The sequence below is a fragment of the Parasteatoda tepidariorum genome, chromosome 1 (assembly GCF_982258835.1).
Source record: "Parasteatoda tepidariorum strain Cologne lab strain chromosome 1, Ptep-v5.0, whole genome shotgun sequence".
NCBI classification, from domain to species: domain Eukaryota; kingdom Metazoa; phylum Arthropoda; class Arachnida; order Araneae; family Theridiidae; genus Parasteatoda; species Parasteatoda tepidariorum.
This window is the reverse complement of record NC_141755.1, coordinates 120267287-120289260: the sequence shown is the minus strand read 5'-3', so window position 1 is coordinate 120289260 and position 21974 is coordinate 120267287. Positions and strand designations below refer to the sequence as shown.

Here is a 21974-nt window from a genome sequence, read left to right as displayed (position 1 = left end):
GAAAAATTTCACGTAATTTTCACCAGATTTTCACATAATAAAGTCTCAATCTTAATGGTTCCTGGGGGGGGGGGGACTTCAAATATGCTTATTTGTAGAGCTAATTATTAAATAAGTTATGAAATAGGACACAAAAACGTATTTTCTTTTAATACACACATAATTATATATATATATATATATATATATATACATACACACAAAAAGGACAAAAAGAGGAAAATATTTTCCTTTTTTTTGGATTTTTATTATTTTTTCCTTTTTCCTTCTTTTTTAATTTTTCCATGCTTTCTCTACATTTTGAAGTTTTATATATATGTTTGGGTGTGTGTTTTTGCATATTTGGATTCTAAATCTTCAGAATATTGGGAGTCTTCGCAATAAGGAGATTGTGGATTGAAAATTGTTTTCGTTTTTTTTATCAGTCTAGGAATATGTGTTAGTTTCCTATATATATAGGAATATGTGTTAGAGCCCAGATTTTGAAGATCCAAGAAATCTCAAAAAAATGGCAAAAGATACCTTTGAAAATAGCAAAGAATGCAACTGATTTGAAAAAAAAAATGTCCCTTGTAAATTATACAAGATTTAAATCTGAAACATATCTTTCCTGAAATTCCATATAGGATGCAATTGTATTAAAACATTTATATTAAGAGAATATATGCAATTTTCTCTAATTCAAAATAAGAAAGGTAAACTACTTTGATACACTGTCAAATCGAATTCAGAAACTAACTTTTTTTAAAAAAAGAAAATGCACTCCTGTACCAGCTGTAAATAAACTAAAGAGCTAAGTTATTTTCAGCTAGAACTACAGGAGCTAAAAGGAGTGAAAGTTGTAAAAATGAGTAAGTAGTTCTACTTAAAAAAAATGCCCCTAAAGCAGCAAAAGTGTCTAAAATGCAGATGTCATTAAAATCCAGACTTTACTAAAATAATACTGTAATATAAACTGTATTAATCTAAACCGTAACTGTAATATGAACTTATTGTAATATAAACCGTTATATATATGTGTAATTATTTAAAGACCAATATGACTGACCTTAACCTTGTAAGTTTGAACTCAATCTAGAAAGCGAGTGAGCCCCTGGTTGAAGTATTGGGAGAAATGTACCTTCGTGGAGGATTTTTTGATGGTGCTAATCCGCATTTGCGTTACATGGAGAGGAAAACCACGAAAACCTCCCATAGTTAGCCTGACGGCAAGGGGACTCTAACCTATGATCCGTCTACTACTGAGGATATTTTACATCAGCACTTTAGTCGGTGCAAGCTGGGTGCTGAATTCGTATCGACCTGCCATCTCTGTGATTCGAATCCAGTTCCCTAACATATTAGTGGCGAGAAATATGAATCTTTACCCACCTTCCCTGTTACTGAAAATATTTAATATTGTCCATATTTAATTTTTTTAAGCTTAATATTTATCTAAAACATATATCAGCAATGCGGGCATGGGAATTGGCGTGTTTAAAGTTAAAATTGAATCTTTTATTTGACTTTTAAAAGACTTATCAGTCATACAAATGCGCGAAAACAACTTCTTACTGAAATTGAGGCATACAATACTAATTATTTAGAAACAATTTTCTAAATATGATTTAATGTATTTGTGTATCGAAAAGTAAAAGCCGATTAAATAGAAAAAAATTTGGTGGTGTTTTATCTAAACCTTTTACTTTTCTTCTTTCAGTTTTGCTATTAAAACTTGAGTTAAAATTTGGAGACTACTTATGACCTACTATGGGTTGATATTTGGTCAAAAATAGAATGAAACGCTTGTGGTCGTAACTATTTTTATTTGCTTGGACAAAATTTCGAGTGCGCTGTGAAGTTTCTTTCTATTGCAAATTATTTATTTTTAACGCTATTCTTTCGAATTTCACTAAAAAAAAAAAATTTGTTTTCCTCCCGATTTGTTCAAGCTTTCGTGAATCAAATATTGTTTTTACCTAAGGGATCTTATCGTTTGCTTTCCAAAGTTCTTGGAATGATTATAGTTTAACTTCTAATTGGAAAGGTCTGAGTTCAAAATTCAAACTTTGTAGTTCCAAACACATAAATTAGCATAAATTTAGGAGGCAGGATTTATATTAAATATATTTTCATATTTTTTCATTATTTTGTATTAATTTAGGTCAAAATAAGTAAAAAAATATTATATTCAGAAATTTAATAATTTATGGTTATGGAATGGGGCATGTCCCTTGACAAATATGGACTCACTTTCATATAATAATGTTTTCAACTTGCACTTCTTTGCAGTTATTTAGAGAAACAGTAATTCAGCATTGATATTTCGGTAATTTACAAAATCATTGGATGAATTTTTGAATATAAGTGGGAATAAAAATGTATACTACTTTTTTTAAAATTTTATATTTTAGTATAAATATATGAAAACCGTCCTATAATTTGACAGTCTTTTAGAAGCTATTGAGCTGTTATCATAATTAAAAAATACCAGAATATGTTTTTTATTATAATTAGAACATCTAAAAAAAACATAAAAAGGGACACTGCTATACCATCTGCGTCAAAAGGTAAAGCTAATTTTTGCTTTATTTCTTCATTGACGTGTTACTTAAGACTGTTTGGTAGGCTAACGATTTCCTTCGCTTAGCTTAAAGTTTGAGATTAAATTCCTAGGATAATATATTTTCAGAGTTCTAAGAAAATCACACTCTAGCTACAACTATCTTTTAAGAATGGATTAATAAAGGCGTTTGGCACTCAAATGTGAGATAACAATTTGTTGTCCTACGTTATTACAAGCTAGCAAAATGTAAACTTTTTTTTATAATCGAAACTCAGGTAAAGCAAGTTTATAGCAAAAACCGATTTTTGAGGGTCGGATAGCCATTTACTACTATTGGTTTGTTAACAAAATTAACTTTCCTGGTTGTCATCTTAATAATTTTGCCATAATTCATTGTTGACGTTTTCTTTTTCCAACAGTTTTTAAAGGAGATAAGGATTTCTATAATAAGCTTTATGTTATATACAAAATTTACACTTATGGTTTTTTAGTTAGAAATTTGTTAAACATGCTTATGCTATTACTTATTTTTGGTGGATAAGCAGACTACGAAAATGTTTGTTGTGCTAAAGTTCTCAAATAATTTCCTTCAATGGGCAAACGCTTGAATGTAAAGTTGAATTTTTGAATTCTAGGCCAAAAATTAGCCAAAGGTTGTTTAGACCACACATGTTTTACCGGAGGAACAAAAGAAAGCTTTTAAATTAGGAAGTTAATTTCAAAGGACGATTTGAAAGTTCAAATTTGTGATATTTTAGTCAATAATTATAACTTGTTTTAGCTCCTGCTTTTTTTTATTTTATTCTTTTTTTAATTCTACGCTAACTTGTCATGCTCAATTTTTCGCGGTACAATTCAGAGGGGGAACAGGTCGTCGCGAGCACAATTCATCCCGGCTACAATTTGTATTTTTCAAAATTTGTCATGAGCACAATTTCTTGCGGATTCGATTATACACGATCCATTTACGAAGACATTGCATTGTTTATAAAAAGCTAACTAAATATTTGATTTGTAGCCGTTAAAATAATACCAAAGTATCTGATTTGCTTATTGTTACTTACAAGGGGGCAGAAATACATGCGCAAGACACCATAATTCTCTATTCTCAAATTTTTTTATTGCAAAAAATGTAACAGAAAAGGCAGAAAAAATTAGAAAATTTCATATTTGTAATTAAAGTTAAATTTAGGGAAAGAAGTAGAAAAAAAATATCTTTATTAAATCTTAGAGATCAAGACATTTGACTAAAGTAAAAAAATCACAAAAAAGCCCTTAAAGAATATTTAACTTAAAAATTTACAAAATAAACTAAAATGTATTTTTAGCTTTATTTCAAGCTATTTTATAATTTATTTGAATTTATTTCTAAAATTACACTATTACAGTCAAAGTCAAAGCAGAAAAAAAGATGAGATTTCTTATGTAAGCACGAAAAATTGTCCTTAATTATCGTTCTTTGCTGAGAGGGTACATCAAAATAGCGGGAAACATGTTTACGTAACATGTGAACGGCCCTCTTTTAAATTTCTCTTAAATATAAGAATAAAACTTAACATTCCGTGATAGTTAAAATTTATCATTTCAAATAAAAATTTGCGAAAACTTTCGTAATTCTCAAACACTATACAACTCTGGGGTATCTGTGTTTAGATAATTAAAAAAACTAAGTTTATAAATGATAATAAAGTGTGAAATTTTGAAAATAAAAAACAAATGTTAAAAACTTAACTAGCTATTACTATTTGAAATAGTAGATTTAAATAGCGCAGGTGCAGAAATAAAGTTTTCCCCACAAATTAATGTGGATGTCGAATTTGAATGTGGTTAAAATTTCAAGCGTTATTGATAATTTATTAAGTTTCTGTTCGGAATTTTTAAAAAAAGGATTTGACTAAGGAACGAATAATCTTGTACAAATTACAATGCAAGAATTTGCTTTTCTTATAAGTTAAAAATGTTCCAGTTATTATTCTAAATTACTTTCAAAGAAATGATATCTTTTCTTTCTGTACTAATGCTTTCGGATTTGTTTAAATAGTTCTGGAGATTTGGAAGCAAAAAAGTAAAATTAACCGTAAAAAACTTGAAGGTTTTCCTATTTAAACTATTTGGAACAAATTTTCTTTTATTATATTTCGATATAAAACACATACATTTATAGATTGTAGACTGAATTAAAGAGCTCTGTTGTTAGCAGGAAGGAAATTTGATTTACCGAAATGTTTGACTAACAAGTTTGCAAGTCGTAATAAATTTTTACAAGATGAAAATAAACTAATGTGCAATAACTTTTTACGTCATAGATAACAGTGAATGCTAATTTTAATATTAAGTTGTAAGGTTTTTGATTTCATGAAAAAAGCATCAATTTGCAACTTTTCAAAAAAAAATTTCTATAACGTATTTAAAATTGAACTTCGGATTCTGTATTTTCCACCATAGTTTAACAAAAGCAAAGACATAGTTTAAATGCAAATATTTTTCGTGATGTATCACAAAGAACTTTTGTAATTTAATTTTCTTTAGATTTAAGGTTTATGTTAAAAAACACAATGCTTCGGAATATTGAAAATAAAATCATGAAAATTATTTGAAATAACTCTTTACAGACAATCAAAAGTGTTTTTTTACAACCATACAAGCGCATAAAAATTGAAAAACTAAGTATTTTTTATATTAAAAATATAAGTTTTTGGATTTTTCTGAAAGAAAATATACTTTGTTATAAAAAAGTTAATAAAATATTTACCAAGTGCTAGAATGAATTTAAGTAGCATGCCATGCTTCAACCAATTACCAAGTTTTAAATTAATGGGTTTATTAAAAGTCGAAATATTTGAATTGAGAAAAAACAGAATAAAAAAGGAATAAATAATATCTTATATTTGGTATTTAAATGCTGAGCATAAAACAAGTTACGGCCCGCATTTTTTTACCTACTGAAAGTCGATGTAGGGAAAAATTCTCTAGATTCTTTTAGGGTGCATGATAGATATGTGATCGAAAAAATGTACATTCTTTTGAAGTACAAGCAGGAATTTTAAAAATAACAGTACAATGTTTTAGTTAGGCAGAACATTAACTTAAACATTGGTTGAACACGCATTGCTTTTTACGTTTAATGAGTTCCTACAACAGACTTACCAATTTGACGGCAGACAATGTTGTTGGTTGAATGGCTTATAGTGTTTTAGATGTTAAGATCATAATTTAGTTGAAACTTAATTTGATCATAAATATTTTTGACGGGAATGCTAAAAATCATCTTATAGTTTCTGAGAAATTGACTTTTACAAAGGTCGCTTTTTTAACCTAACTATTCGACCAATTTCGCTCAAATTTTGTAATTTGCCATGTAAAATTACATCCGTTAAAGTAATGTAAAAATTGCATAGTTTACAATTCAAAATCTATCTGACTTTTATTAAAAATAATAAAAATAAACATTTACAAGAAGCTATTTTCTGAATGGAATTATTTTTGGATAAATGAGTTTTATAACTGTAACTTAAAATATCGAGTGCACTAATTAATTAATTTATTTAAGGTCACCCTCTCTAACCATTAAGACTGGATCATAGAATGTGAAGATCAGAAATTACTCAGGGTGCTCCGTTTTTATTTATTTTTTATTTTGTTATGCACTGTACAGTAATGTTACCAACTATGATACCTCACAGAAAAAATTTGACCTATAAATAAAAAAAAGTTATTCAAGATGTCTAATCTAGCACAATTTCCACACTAACTTCCCTTACTAATTTTGCATGTAAACAGATTAAAAGCTATATTTGAACTATGCTTAAATTAGCAAAGAATATAAATGTTGCAAAACATAGATTAAAAAGTGATCATTTTTTGTTGCATATCGAATTTTTTTTACATTTATTTCATATTGTGATTAAAAAGTTTTCCTAAACCATGAAAAAGTATGAATTAATTTCTTAAATACAAACTTTAATATTAAATAAACTTTACTAATAAACTTAAACATATTTCTTAAATATTAATTAGACACTTACAATAAATGCCTGTAGTAACCTGCAGATGGATTATCTTCAAAATATTGGCAAATTACATTGTAATATCTTCTAGCACTTTTGAGTTCTTATAAAGCTCTTCTATGAGTAAAAGACCTTTTTAAGAGCTATTTAATAAATGTTTGAAACTCAACATTCTTACATAAGCAAATTTTTTTAATTATAGTACTTAAGGGGTACCACTCACTCCAAAAAAAAATAATTTCACACTGAACTTTCTTGACTAACTCTCTCGGTCTAGTTTTGTTTAGCAGGATTTTCAGAAATTAATAGCTCACTGACAGCAAAATGTTCCTTTTCAGAAAATGATCCTTACATTATATCAATGACTTGTTTATTTTTTCTTACAAAAAATATTTATTTTTCTTCATTATGTTAGTCTATTTTTACAGCAAACAAAACAAATCTAACAATTAGCTTACTATATCTTTTTACAATAATCACCGCCATCTCTACTTCTATTTCACATTAATTTCTTATCTTAGCTAACTATTAATTAATTTCTTTTCTTAGAGTGAATAAATTTCATTAAAAAAACAATCTTAATGTAACTTTTCCGAGCATTTCCAAACATCAGAAGGATAATACAGCAATAATTATGAAAAAGAGTAATTTTATTTATTTTTAGCAGAAAATAAGAGTTACATTTTTTAAAGAAAAATAAGGAAAAAGAAAGTTTTCGACTAATTAATTTAAATATAGATTTCAATTGGCGGACCGAATTTAGATCACTGATTATTTTCCCAAGACTGAGGAGTGAGACCCATGAATACTCCGAATTGCAATATTTTTAGATCCTATACGTTTCTATCACAAAGCTTTAACTAAAAAATATTTTTGAAACAAAATATTCATTTGTGGGATACGTACATACTTACGACGACTACACACAGTATTGCCAGATTAGGGGTTTTCCTCCTATATTTAGGGGGATTTTTTTTTTTATCTTCAGTGGGTATTTTAGGGGAATTTGTTTTTAGGGTTTTTTTCAGGGTTATTTGTGAATTTTACTAGCTTCATTTTGGTTACGTTCGAATATCAATTTTTATAACTGAATGTGTGAGATGGTAATATGAAAATCAATATGTTAAACCAAAACAAAAAGATTTAATTTAAAAACTCCTTTGTTGACTGTAGTAAGTTATTACTTAGCTCGATCAACCTGTACGTTTGGTGAATTTGAATTCAAATTATTTAAAATTTTTAATGTGCACATGGTTTAAAAATGATGTTGGTTAAAGAAAAGAAGTGCCTACAAAAGTACAAGAATGATTATGAACACGAAAAGCAGTTTAAAGGTTAATTAATAGTACAATTGTTCATAATTTTTTCTAATTATCAGCACTTCATTTCAAAACAATTTTGAAATGATGTGCTGATAATTATTGAATTTTGGCTACGACTTAAATTCTCTTACAGTAAATATTGATTCCGAAATGTTAAAGAAAGATGCATAAATTTTGTTGTTAAATTGAGCGAAGAAAAATGCAGAACAGAATAATTTCGAAACATTAGAGTCTATAAAAAAGTTTTCACCGGATTCAACACGTAAATTTGTTAAGGCAAATATTGTTGCTTAATTTTCATCAATTTGTATTGATGTCGATGGAATTTACTCTCGAATGTAGATGATTTGAATTGTGATTGTACAGAATCTTTATGGGTAAAAATCAGAGAAATTAAAAATTCTTGTGGAAATTTAAAACATATTTTGACTCTTGTTTTAGCTTTATTATGTATTTCGTTTTCAAATGCAGCTGTGGAGAGATGTTTCTCCTTATTAAATATTATTAAAGACAAATTGAGAAATAAAATGTCTATAACTACAGCTGATGCTACTTTGCGCTTTCGATATGAACTTTCTAATAGTTGTCAAAATTTTGTACCTACTTTGTCTATGTTAAAAATGTCTATGTTAAAAATGTTTAACAACCAAAACATGTACAAATCAGAAAGTATTGACGAAAATATGTTGGATATTTTATCAGAAATTTAAGTATAATGTTAGAATTAAAATATTAAAAAGACTATATCGTTGATAATAAAATATTTATGAAAAAATGTGCGAGTCAAAAAGTATTGAAAAAAATATCTTAAATATTTTAATAGAAATTAAAAATAATGTGACGATTGAAATGTAAAAAAGATTAATTTGTCGATAATGAAATATTAAAAAGTATTAAAGCAACGTTTTCTATACATTATTTAACTTTTGTACTATTCTTTAATACTTATACTTTAAGTTAAAAATTTTGGTTTTTTTTAAAAAAATTTTAGGGGATTTTACAACGTCATTTGGGGGTGAACGGTTATCGGTACCTGACAACACAGTACGTGCTGATTTGCGATCGCAACGCTCGAGTACGCCATCTGGGGAGAAGACCTGTTTCATATCTTGACCCTCCTTCCTTCCTCTCTTCTCTGTTGTTTAGTAAAGTAATACGATATTCTACTTAAGCGTTTTGCTACCCAAAGAATCCGAAATAATTCCTGAAATAGTGAAACACCAAAAATGGCCTTTTAAAGTACTTGGTTGTTAAAGTAGCTGCTACCATTTTAGTATTCAACATCACTAAAATTTTAAGTTTCAGTAAGATATGATACACGTAGTTGCCAATTCTCCTGTATTTACCAGTAGCCACTACTGGATTTTGCCATTTTCTCCTGGTATAATAAAAATTCTCCTAGTTTTTGTACATTTTAGAAAATTTCCTACAATTGAATAAGTTTTTGAAAAATGAGCTGTTTTTCAAGATGACAACAGCAAAGTTCATCGGGCTGGATGAATATGTCACTGGTCTTATGAACACTCAGGCACTCAATTACATCTCGACTGGCTTGTAAAATCACCTGACTTGAACCCGATTGAAAATTTGAGGGACATGTTGGAACAATGGGTAAAACGCCGAAATCAACATCCTTGCAATTTGGTGGATTTGCTCGAGATCAAATCCTCAGCGAATGGCTTAAACTGGATTCGACATACAGTACAGAACCCGTTATCCGGAAATCAGAAAACTGGAAAACCGAAAAACCGGAACGGAATTCGATAAATTTTCCCGCAATTTTTTTTAAAAAAAATTTTTTTACCTCCGAAGATTTAGGATTTTTCTTTCTTTTTTGAAAGATGTTTACCTTACCATCATTTCAGAAATAATCATTAGTGTATTACCTCATCGTTTTTTCTTATTTTTAAGATTATTTCCAAATATTTTTTTTTTTAGTTGGGTTTAACACTAAAAAAACGGCTTTTCGTAGCGATTCAGAAAAACGGAAAAATCAGTTATCCGGAATAGCGATAGTCCCAATCGTTCCGGATAATCGGTTCTCTACTGTACCTGCAAAATCTAGTGAACTCACTTCCTAACCGAATCCTGGCGGTTATCAAATCCAGAGGTGGTGTTACACATTATTAAATGATGTTTTTCAGGATTTCTCTTAAGGTGACTAATTTTTTGTCCGGTGTGCTTAGAAATAAGACATATATAAAATCCTTGCAAATAAAATAAAAATGTGTGCTTGCAAAACAGTACTTCATCAGGGGACACACTGCCTGCAAACACATAGGAGCCCTTCTGTAACAACAGCAGATAAATAATACATTACATCAGCAATTAGTTGACATTTTTTTGTTTAACTAGATCGGTAAAACAATAAAATCAGCTACATTGGATTCAACCAACGTAGAAACATTCAATTCAAATGTTTCTACGAAAAAAACATTTGTACAACAGAATGTTTTTCCTCCCGAAAAAAACATTCAATTCAACAAAAAGAATTCAATGTCCATTAAAACATCAAAACATGTGTTAAGCACTTCAAAAACATGCGTTAAACATTTTTGTACTTTCCAAAAAAATAAAATAAAAAGACTTGTACTTAATAATTTTTTTAATGCAAAAAAATTCCTATTTTTTTTAAAACTCTTATTTCTTTTGTCGCTATCACACAATGAACATGAATTCCCTTTAAATGAAGGAAGAAAACTCACCAATTTTAATTCTAATTAATGATTTGAAATATGCTATCAAAGAAGTGGTAATATATTGATTTTTAATTTTAGAGACAGATTTAAACATAGATCACATGTGAAGTCAAGAAAAAGTTTACATTGTCTATTTATTTAACAACTTATTTTTAATTGACAAACACATTTAACACATCTGTAACAAAACTTCTTTTTAATCTCATATATTTTTAGATTTAGAACATTTTTATTTATAGAGATAAAAGGATATTTAGAATAGTGTCACTAAAGTTTGGGAATTTTTTGGATTTTTATACAATTAAATAAAATTTCAGAGAATTCACAGAATTTTTTTAGCAATTCTCCAACTTATTCCACATCATTGACTAAACAAACACATACATTGAAAATTAAAGACTTGCCTTTGATGGGTGATAATAAAACATAGAAACAAAATAATAACATATACAAAAAAGATTTAACCTAGATGCAAATGGATCAAATCTTTTAAACGGCTAATTACCTTCTGCAGTTTCTTTTTAGCATCATTTACTTGTTTTTCTTAATTAGTCTCATCATAACAAATCATTTTACATGTTGTTAAATGAAGTATCTCCCATATATAAGCTCTACAAATAAAATAAAAATTCAGTTTTATTTACACATTTTGTTCAGCAAATATACAATATAGCAAAGGAAATATTTGAAAACCAAACGCTAAAACTAATAAATATGTAATTTTTAAAAAGCAAAATTCATTATGTCTAATTGCAAATATACCAGCTTTAGGAAGAAAAATTTATTTTAAAAGAAATGCAGTAAAAAATTATTAAAAATAATTTAAAGTTACTACTTAAATTACTCAGAGTATCCTTTTTAAACTAAAATGGAAGTTATGAAGTTACAAAAGTCTTGTCCTAAGTTTTTTAGTAATTAAACAAATAAAATGGAAATTTTTTCATGAAAACGAGTCAAAAATGCAAAATATTAACTGATATACTATAGACTTTGGATGATTTCATAAAAGATAAAAATATAACAAATCATTTCAGTTTACTTCACAATCTAAATTATATCATTGTTATATATAGAGATTAGTATACTCTTTTATAGATATGTGATGCAAATGACACAAAACCTAATTATTATGAGTTTCTTCTGGATTTAGGATTCTTTTTATTCATAAATTTTTAAAACAAAATTATGGACTTAATACTTTTAGAAATATACCTAATTTCTTAAGCTGTACACACAGTTCGATATAAAAAAATCCTTCTAGTATTCTTTATTTTTTTTTCTTTGTATAGCCGTTGCTTATAGTAACACAATGTGCATCATGAAAAATTACTCAGTCAAATTTCCCATTACAAATATTTTTATAATTACTATTTTTTTAAAATTTTTTCCCTCCTGATTCTGACTCACTAATTTTATATGCAAATATATATATATATATATATTAGAATTGGTGAAACTTGACAAATGTTTTTTTCCTACTTTTTTTCCCCAATAAAATTAATCAGAAATAAAAAATAGTGTTTTAGTTATTCCTTATTTATGCATATTAAAATATTATTAAAAATTATAAAGAAACAAACATTATGAGCCACCGAAGATTAATTCTTTTTTAATACAAGCTTGTCCAACTTATGGCACACTTGGCAACTTTTACTTTTTCTGAGAGTTTTTCAAAATGGTAAAGAAATGACATTTGAATTACAATGTCAGATAGAAATATTTTTTTACCGGATGTTTAACAATTTAATAACTATTAAACACTTACATGTATGAGGAATTTAATTATGTTAATTGTTTATATTTTTCATGTCTAACAATATTTAGCATATACAAATTAATAAATCTATAAATTAAATAAAATAACGCATAAATTAAGTAACCACTATGTAAAAATAAAATTATACACAAAATCTGGAAAAGTTGTCAAATATGACTTACAGTCAGCCTATTAAATTCAGAAATTCATAATTTGATATCTTCTGTCTGATGTAATTAAAAATTACAATACACAGCATAATAAAGGTCAAAATGTTTTATTGATTGATCAAATACAAATATTGAGTTTAATAATGGTGGGTGGACACAATGAAGTACACTGGAGCAAACTGCACTTCCAAAGTAACCTTTAAAATGTTCACTGGTTGAACAGACTTATGTTAATATCTTGCAGCTTACCATAAATAAAATTAACAATTTAAACACATAAACAATAGTTTGACAGTTAAACCAACAATTTTGAAAAAAAAATGCCATATAAATAAAAGACCTTTTTTTTATAACTCACATAAAACATGATTAAATAAATAATAGGAACAAGTCATAAATAATAGGAACATATAATCAAAGGAATAAGATTAGAAAAATCTTCTTTCACTAAGTCAGCCACTCTTTGATAATAAGAAAGTCTAGGGGAGAAGCATACACGAAGAAAGAAAGGAGCTATATAATTAACATGATTTAAACTGCTTGAATATTGCTAACTAAATATGAAGAATGTGTGGCATCATATTAAAAAAAAATTTAAACATTGCACAAACTATTGTTTTGAAAAAAATAAATAAAAGGTGTTTGGAACTATATTGCTAGAATTAATCAGTTATGAATAAATTAATTTTTTTTCTTAATTTCATAAAATATTTTTTTATTAATCTAGAACCAAAGTCTGTGTAATTTGTTATAATTTGGTTCATAATTCACTAATGATTTGATAACTAATCCACTAATTGTAAAGAATTTCAGTACATTTTACAAAAGGATTTTGTACAATTGTATTGAATGTTACAAACATTTATTTAATAGAATAGGAAATAGTTTATTGAATTTAAAAAAACAAAAATACAAAAAAATTACTTTTAAATATTTTTTGCAGTTTGTTATGAATTTTGCTATTTTCAGATAATTTAAAAGATAATTATCTTGTTTCCATACAGATAACTAAGCAATTAATTTAAAATTTTTTTGCAGGAATGATTTTGAAGCAAATAGAATCAGTTAACATTATCTTGAATATGTATTTAAATTGAATATTTGAATTCATTTACCTTAAAGCTTTATGCAGGGTTTCTCAAACAATCACAGGTTTTGGATGCAAAAGGTTCATACTAATACAGTCATTCCAGTCACCCCAATTCCAACAAAACTGAAAATTGCTTAAATGATAAGCAAACCAACTAGAAAATCTGAAATAGTAGACATTTAATTGCAATAAATATTATTTATTCATTAATTTATTATAACCAAACAAAACCTTATTCTAACAAAACAAAATCTAAATTTTCCCATTATCCAACTGGATACTAAATTATGTGGGCATTCTTATCATAGCTGTTAAAAGATAAAGCTCCAAGAACTGTTAATGTTGTAGACAGGATTGGCAAGATTTTGCCGCAGGTGGAAAAAACCATGGTAAATACCGGTAAAAACCGTCCTGGCAAAAACAGGTTTTTGCCAAGCAAAGTGGCAAAAAGTGGCAAAAACCTATATTGTCCAAGATGAGAGGACAAAAACACATTTTTGATACAAAATTATTCCTAAAATTGAAATATATACTATGAATATAAATAATTACAAAAAAATTAACAAAACTATTATTCCATAATTAAATGATAATGTAATAATATATCATTTTAGTAGTTTAAAACATTATTGATTGGAAAATTTGTGATTATTCTCCTTTTTTCAGTGAAATGAACTTATTTTAAATTAATACAAATATAATTTGAGGCATAAAATATCTATCAACATGTGTAATTAATTATTGTACAAATAATAATTTTTTATAATAAATAATAGTATTATACAAATAATAATATTTATTTGTAAAAAAGCATTTATTTTAGGGATTCTAAAATGAAAAGAGATCAAAAACTTTCAATCTTTTAAAAAATTATTACCCTTAGGTACATTAATTATTAATATGTTAAAAATAATTTTTTCATGTAATGTATCAAAATTATTATTCCTTATGATAGATTTAAATTTGTTTCAAGTATTTTGTAATAATATTTAATCAGCAATTTAGATAATTTGGTTTTTGCCGGTTTTTACCAGTTTTTGCCGGTTTTTACCAGGTTTTTGCCACTGTCCTGGCAAAAACCCCTTTTTGCCGGCAAAAACTCCAACCCTGGTTGTAGACTAGGTGCTTACATTTATCTAGCTAAAAATATTATAAACTATCATAGTCAAAATTTTAGTTGTAATTAATTAAAATACACTTGAATAAAAAAATGTTGGCTAAAAATTATTTAAAAAATTCTGAATGCTCTTAAAAAATAATAAACTGACCTATTTATACAATCAATGATCATTGTATCTAATCTTTCATAAATTAATTCCACTGCTCCTAAATAAATTAATTCCACTGCTAGCTATGTAAAAGCTAAGAAAATTTATGATTCATACAAGGGTCTAAAATAATAGACCTACAGTACAAAGTCAAAATAATATTAAGGTACACAGATATATTAAAAAAAAAACTTCTATAATTTTTTTAGTTACAAACAAATATTAAATATTGCTTCCTTTTTATTATCTACATTATTAAAATACTGATTGGTAATAGCTATTACAAAGTCAGGAACAGTTATGCTTAAAAAAAGAAAAGTGGAAAAAAACAGTAATCAGTTTCATAAAAAAATATAAATATTAAACTGAATAAATAAATACTTCTGACAAAAGTAATTTATTATTAAATTATTAATATATACAATTTGGAGTCAGACATGTGCTTTCACAAACAATTTTAGTAAATTCAGAAATTAATTTTAATTCATTTGGAAAGTTAATAATTCATGTGTCAATCTTTAACACATAAAAGTGACATATAATTCCTGCAATTCATTTATGAATCATAAACCTGATATTGCAGTCCAGTGAGTTAAAAAAGAAATAATATCTTATATCGACTTGGTAACTTCTCCAAAAATTACACTTTAATTCCAACAAAACTACCCTCATGTAACTTAAAATGAAATTCAAAAATAAATTAAATATCATCAGAAAGTAAATCAAACGTCATCAGAAAGTAAATCAAATATATATTTTATTGTTGATAATAATTTCGGTTGCTCTGTAAATTCTTATCAATAAATATTTAAATTTCGGTTAATGTAAAACATAATAAACTGAATAACAGAGAGGGAAGATGATGTGTTTTAATTATTTTAGCTTATAACACTACGTAATTGCATGCTTGCCAATTAAAATAAAACACTAAAAATTGAAAGAAAGCAACTTGAAAAGGATACAACTCGAGGCATTGTACTGGGTTGCAGTTTTCATAGTTCAAGAAAAAGCGAACCTAACGATAGTTTAAAACAGGTAATTTGAGAATTTCCCCATATAGAACCTGAAATTAAAACAAAGAATAAAAAATAAATAAATAATAAATTGATTTATTATATTAAATATTTTAGGAAATTATATTGCAAACTTAATAACTATAAATAGATATTAAATGGTTGCCTAAACTATTAAATGGAAAAACTCTGGTTTTCGCATAGAAAACAACCAAAAATGCATAGAAATGTTATGAAATTTTAACATTAAGAGAGGAAACCTCTTTATTAAAACGCATATTTTATTAAAAAATCAGAAGTTATTATTTTCATAGTGTTTACGAACTAATTATCAATCAAGATTTAAATTAACGTAGGGAGATTAAAAAAAAAAAAGGTATTTTTTCTTTAAAACGACATCAGAGAGAAATTTTGTTCTCCTTTGATGGATATTTAAGAGAAGAAGAAAAATGTGACACATTTTAATAATGTTGAAGCGAAATCCAACGATTTATTTCTAAAAAAAGTAAAATTCAATCATTTATTTCGAAAAAAAGTGAAATTTAATTATTTCTAAAAACACAGAAAATCTAACACATTTGCTTAACCTCACACTTCCTTTAACATCTTTCCTCAGCAGTGACAACTCCAATTTTAACTTTTCAAAGTTAAGTTTTTTTTTTCCTTGTCACCCAACCTCAAGGTCAGTGATCTTCCTTTTGCTCAAGATCCATCAGCTAAAAAGATCTAAGAATTTCTAAATCCAAGATCTCAGTGAGGTTAACTTCCAAGCTTTTTAAAACCAAGTCCAGTAATCTTAGCAATTACTCCCAACTATCCAGTCTGTTAAGAGGGAAATGTCGGCTGGATAAAACAAAATCCCAGTTCAGTTAAATAGGAATGTTTCTCTCTAATTACCCTAACATGGAACAACTGATTTGAGGAGAAAACTGCAGGTTGAAATACTTATATGCAGAATGGTTATAATACCCATCACACATTTTAAGTTAAATTATTAGTGTAATAATATTCAATGTTTATGGATGAATAACACAAATGTGAAAACTTATGATTAGGAAGAGTAAAAGTGTATGGACAGCAATCTTAATTTTTTTCCTTCTTCACAATGATTTTCAAAAACAGCTAGTTCCTATATTCCACTTTCCCACCCCCCAGGGTCAGATATCTGGGGCCATAACTTGTGTTACTTGTTGCCTATAAAGTTGAATATTGTTCTCCTTCCCACAAAGGGTGGAAGATAGATCTGAGAATTTTTCTCTAAAATATGTCCAGTTAGCATCGCGGCATAAAAATACACTTTATTTAAATTTTATTATAAAACTTTTAGGAATATTTCTACTCTAGTAGAAAAATAAAAGAATAAATAAAATTATTTTAAAGGGGAAAATAATCTGAGGTAAAAAGTTATTTTTCTTCTAACATAGGGGTGCACAACCTGCAGCCCGTGGGCAAAACGTGGCCCTTCGATTACTGAAGTGTGGCCCCCAAAAGCTTCTAAACACAATAAAAAAATTTAAAAAATGGCAATTTTTAATCGCACTTTTAAGTCATCACGTTTTGACACAATCAATTTTAACAGATTCCTTAGTAAATGTAAGTTTAACATGCTTTCTTTAAGTCGATTTCATCGTAAATATAAATGATTTCTTTAAACAGTTATTTCCGCTTTTCTATGTGATTTCGAAAATCCCGAATTTTTATTACGACGCGAATTTCAGATCGCAAATTTAAGTAATCACTTATTGCGCACTTTATTTGTGACGATTTCATCTTAAATCTAAGTGATTTTTTATCTTTTTTTTGCAATTTTCTTTTTTTTCAACAATTTTTCTCGGCAGTTTTCCCTATGCGTTCCCACGTATTATAAAAAATTCCAATTATTCTATTATGACATGCAAATTTTAAATCATGCATTTGACACGCTTTATTCATGCTGAGTTCAGCATAAATATATTTTTTCCCAATTATTCCTATACTTTTCCACATGATTTTGACGATCCCGTTATTTAACTATGATGTTATTACGACACGTGATTGTTAATCGCGCAATTAAATAATCACTTTTTGATACGATATTTCGGTACAGTTTTATCGTAAGTCCTAGTTATTTTTCCTTCGTTTTTATTTCCGCAACGAATATGATTTGTTTGAATGTGGTAATGAATTGTGAGTTGATCAAAAACCAAATATTCGGCAAAAAAAAGAAGAAAAAAAATCGAATAAACGTACTGACGTACACTTGGGGCCAAATAGCAAGATCTTTTAGCAGCATAGCAACACTGAAACTAAAATTTCAATGCTCAGAATAATATTTCCTGGAAAAACGCATTCATAAATTAACTCTAAAAAAAAGACCAATCAAGAACGGTTTTGAAAATGTCGAAAAGCGAAATAGAGAACATAAAAATCAATCTTAATTTTTGAAAAATTTTTTTAAAGAAGAACATCTCAGTTTTTCAATTACCAGAAAAAGCGAAGAAAAAATAATTAAGTCAACAGAAATGCTATTAAAAATTACTGTGTTAAAATGAAAATGTCTAAAAAAAGTTTTATTTTTATTTAAAGAAAATAAAAAGATAGAAAAAACGTTCTTAATTTTTTTAAATGAAAATCTTATGCCGAAAATCTCAATTTCAATTTTTCTCATTGCCATAATTTTAGAAGAAAAAAAATTGATAAAAAATTTTTTTTATTTGTAACTTTATTTTTAAAAAAAATGCTGAGTCATAATAAAAATGCCTGAAAAAAAGGAAAACAGAAAAAATAAATTTTTCTTAGTTCCTGAAACAAAACTTTAATACTAAAAATCACACTTTTCTATGTTACTGGTTATTTATATTACAGTTCATGGAAAGAGTGATAATAAATTAATAGTATGAGACGTTCTGTTAAAATGCTGGGTTATAATAAAAACAGCAAAAAATGGGAAAAAATCGTTCTCAATTCTCAAAGTATCGAAAAAATGACAAAATTGTATTGCCTGATTATAATTTTTTTTTTTAAAAAAAGTAATATCTCTAAAAATTCAAAAATAAAAAAACTTAGAAAAATACATTTCTAAAAAATATTCTGCCGAATATTTGACTGATCATTCAACCAACTGAATATTTCCCAGAAGGGCCAAATACTCGTTACATCCCTTCCTAAATTAAATGCAATGTTATTGCAACTTGAGAAATTCATAAAATGGCAGAAAACGTGAATTTTTAAACTGCTCACTGTTAGTAGTTTAGATTTCAATTTTTTGTTGCTTAAGTGATCTTTTTCGATAAAAAAAAGGAAAATGTTTACGATATAAAAAATATAATAATTAATAAAATAAAATAATAAAGTACATTACAAAACAAACATTGAATTTTATTTTGAACTATCGCAGTTTTGTTCTTATTTTAAGCTTTTGTTTAAAACCTATAGATTTTCTTCAATTAAAATATTTAATTTGAATTTATATTACTTAATTACGACTAAACGTTTTCCTACTTTCATTCTGTGGGCATTGGAGTTTTTTTATTTATTAGAATTTAATTCTAAAATGAGTTTTTGTATTGCATGATATGATAAAAAAAATATTTCTTTTCTTCAATGTTTATTTATTTTGATAAATCTATTGTTCATATGATAAAAATAGCAAGTTTTTTTTAAGTTTTGAATGAATTCTAATAATGGAACACTACTAAGTTATTTATATTACTAAGTTTATTGATAAAAAAATAGAACGCTAATGTTTAAATAAACATTACTTCATTTGTTATTAATACATGTGCGGCCCTTCGTTAGCCAACCTGCTGTGCAAGTGGCCCTTCACTTAAAAAGGTTGTGCACCCCTATTCTAACAGATATTTAAAATGTATAAACCAAAGCAAATTTTTTATTAAAAAAAAAACCTTTAAGCACAGCAATATTACTTAAAAATGTTAAAACTTTATTTTACTTTCCAAATTATAAAGAGGGAAAAAGTCGTCATGTATCAAGCACTGAAATATATGCACAAATTCTAAAGACTCACAAGACATGAATGAGAAAAACTAAAATTTTTACATTATCAAATAAATATTTCCGCAACCGCTTCTTAGGATTCTTTATCTCAAATACATTAATTAAAGCTATTGTATGAAATAACTTTACCTTAACAATGACATATTCAAGAGGAATCTTGCGTTTTCCAGGATAACTTAAGAGAATACCAGCACTAAAAAATAAAGATAAGAGAAATTAAACATAATTAAAGTCTTAAATATGTTAGGGCTAAAAAAATTATTAATATAGTCCATTGTCCAGTGAAATATCATTCCTTTATTTCTCATTTTCTGAGTCTGTCACACATTAACCCCTTATTTCCGAAGCGTCACGAAAAAACATCTACATGCAAACTCCGGATAGGTGTTGTTTCGTGACTCTCCAGGTATATAAGGTGGGGAAGGTAGCTTCGCGGTTGTTGGGGTTCATTGGGGGAGGGGAGAAAATAGGATTGTCAGTTAACATCAATTAGTTCCCTCCCTATGCATTGTTGAAAAGTTTTCTCCTAAGGTTGCTATTCTTAACTTTAAAAATTGCAGGCATGGCTCTTAGAGAAAGCGCCAAACACCAAATTTTATCTTCTAATGCAAACTTCACGGAAAGACACTGTTTTAAATCAACAAATGGACGTATCCTGTGCTATAACGAAATGCTTCACAGCCCTTTTTTATAAAAAATAAATAAATAAATAAATGTTTTTCAGAATTGATGTTAAAGTATTTACAATTATTTAATCAATAAGAATTTATAATTGTGTCAAATTACAATTATAACTAAAACATAGCGTTTTTTTATTCTTCGCGGGAATTCCTAAGAGCTGCTATACTTTAATAATTCTCTTCTCTTAGCCACAAGAGTTTGTCATAGTGCAACCGTTAAGCAAACTTCGAATAATTATGGAACATATATTAATTTCTTTGGTTTAATAATTTTTCTTTGCATTAACACTATAAATTTCAAAACGAAATTATAATTTTTTTCATATCACATTATGAAATTTTATTTTTGAAGCAAAAAAAAAAAAAGAACCATTTAATCAACGGCTATGTTCATTTGTGGCAATTTGACTTGTTAAAATCGTGCTAAATATAAGTATATATGAATTTAAAAATTTTTCTTTTAACTGAAACGTAAAATAAACTGTTGCCATATTGGATTTCCATGTCGAGTTTACTGACAAAATAGCCTAAACTGACGAAACTGTACTTCACTCTAACCACATTAAATATTCGCTATTCATAGGAATAAGAAAGTTGTTCAATTAATTCTGTCAAACATTGATCAACATTTATTTTACACTTGTTAAAATACATCCGTGGTTAAAAAAAATGAATAAATAAAAATGAATAAATAAAAGAAAGAAGGAAAAAAAAACACTTTTGTAATAGAAAAAAAAAGCGTTTTGTAATTAGCGCATACAGAAATTTGTTTGATATTTCAACTTAATTACCTAATACAATTCTTATTCTCAAGTCTTTGGAGGTTATGATGCTTGAGCAATTACCTTATACTTAATTTTTCTTATTAAAAAGTGGAATCAAATTTTAATTACATAGTTTTTCGCGGAATTTTTTTTCAAAACAATATATCTAGTACACAGAGGAAATGTAGTGTTTTATACGTACATATACGAATTAATGTGCTTTTGAGCAGGTACACAAGGAAACCTCAGGAACACTTACATAAAACTTTCGAATAGTCTTCGAATGATAAAGATCAATGCTTTATTGTTAAATAATAATACGCCGCATAAATCGATAAATGAAAAAAAAAAGGATTGAAATTGAAAAAGGACTGATTTCTTGTTTTAGTTACTTTTTTAAATTTAAAAATGTATAACAACATTAAAACTTATATTTTTCATTATGATATGCGTCGTTATGTTACTCGATATTGATCGAGAATAAAGAAACTTAGACATTATCTTTTAATATTTTATGGTGCATAAAAATATTGAAAATACAATACATTAATGTCTACAAATTTATTTCAATGTACGAATGTATTCAAGATACGAATTTATTCTAAAGAATTTTCAGTATTTCTACTTTTTTCAATATCTTTTTCGTTTATTTTTGTTCAGAAAA

The 21974-nt window shown here is 27.0% G+C and overlaps 1 protein-coding gene across 11 annotated transcripts in view; it reads right to left on the bottom strand.

Annotated features, from left to right (window-relative positions):
* The window catches only part of LOC147816811 (nuclear cap-binding protein subunit 1-like), a 60293-nt gene that overhangs the window by 7257 nt on the left and 31062 nt on the right, over nucleotides 1–21974 (bottom strand). For 9 of the 11 annotated variants that reach the window (XR_015432353.1, XR_015432332.1, XR_015432358.1 and 6 more), the window contains 5 exons: nucleotides 19996–20059; nucleotides 15820–15920; nucleotides 14858–14940; nucleotides 13615–13752; nucleotides 11079–11184 (listed from right to left, as the gene is read on the bottom strand). Coding sequence is in view for 8 of the 11 variants with exons in the window: in XM_087158511.1 (XP_087014637.1) it covers nucleotides 15873–15920; nucleotides 19996–20059 (112 nt within the window). In the remaining 3 variants the exon portion in view is untranslated. The remainder of the gene's footprint in view (nucleotides 1–11078; nucleotides 11185–13614; nucleotides 13753–14857; nucleotides 14941–15819; nucleotides 15921–19995; nucleotides 20060–21974) is intronic. The other 2 variants (XM_087158546.1, XM_087158489.1) reach the window with 1 other exon arrangement.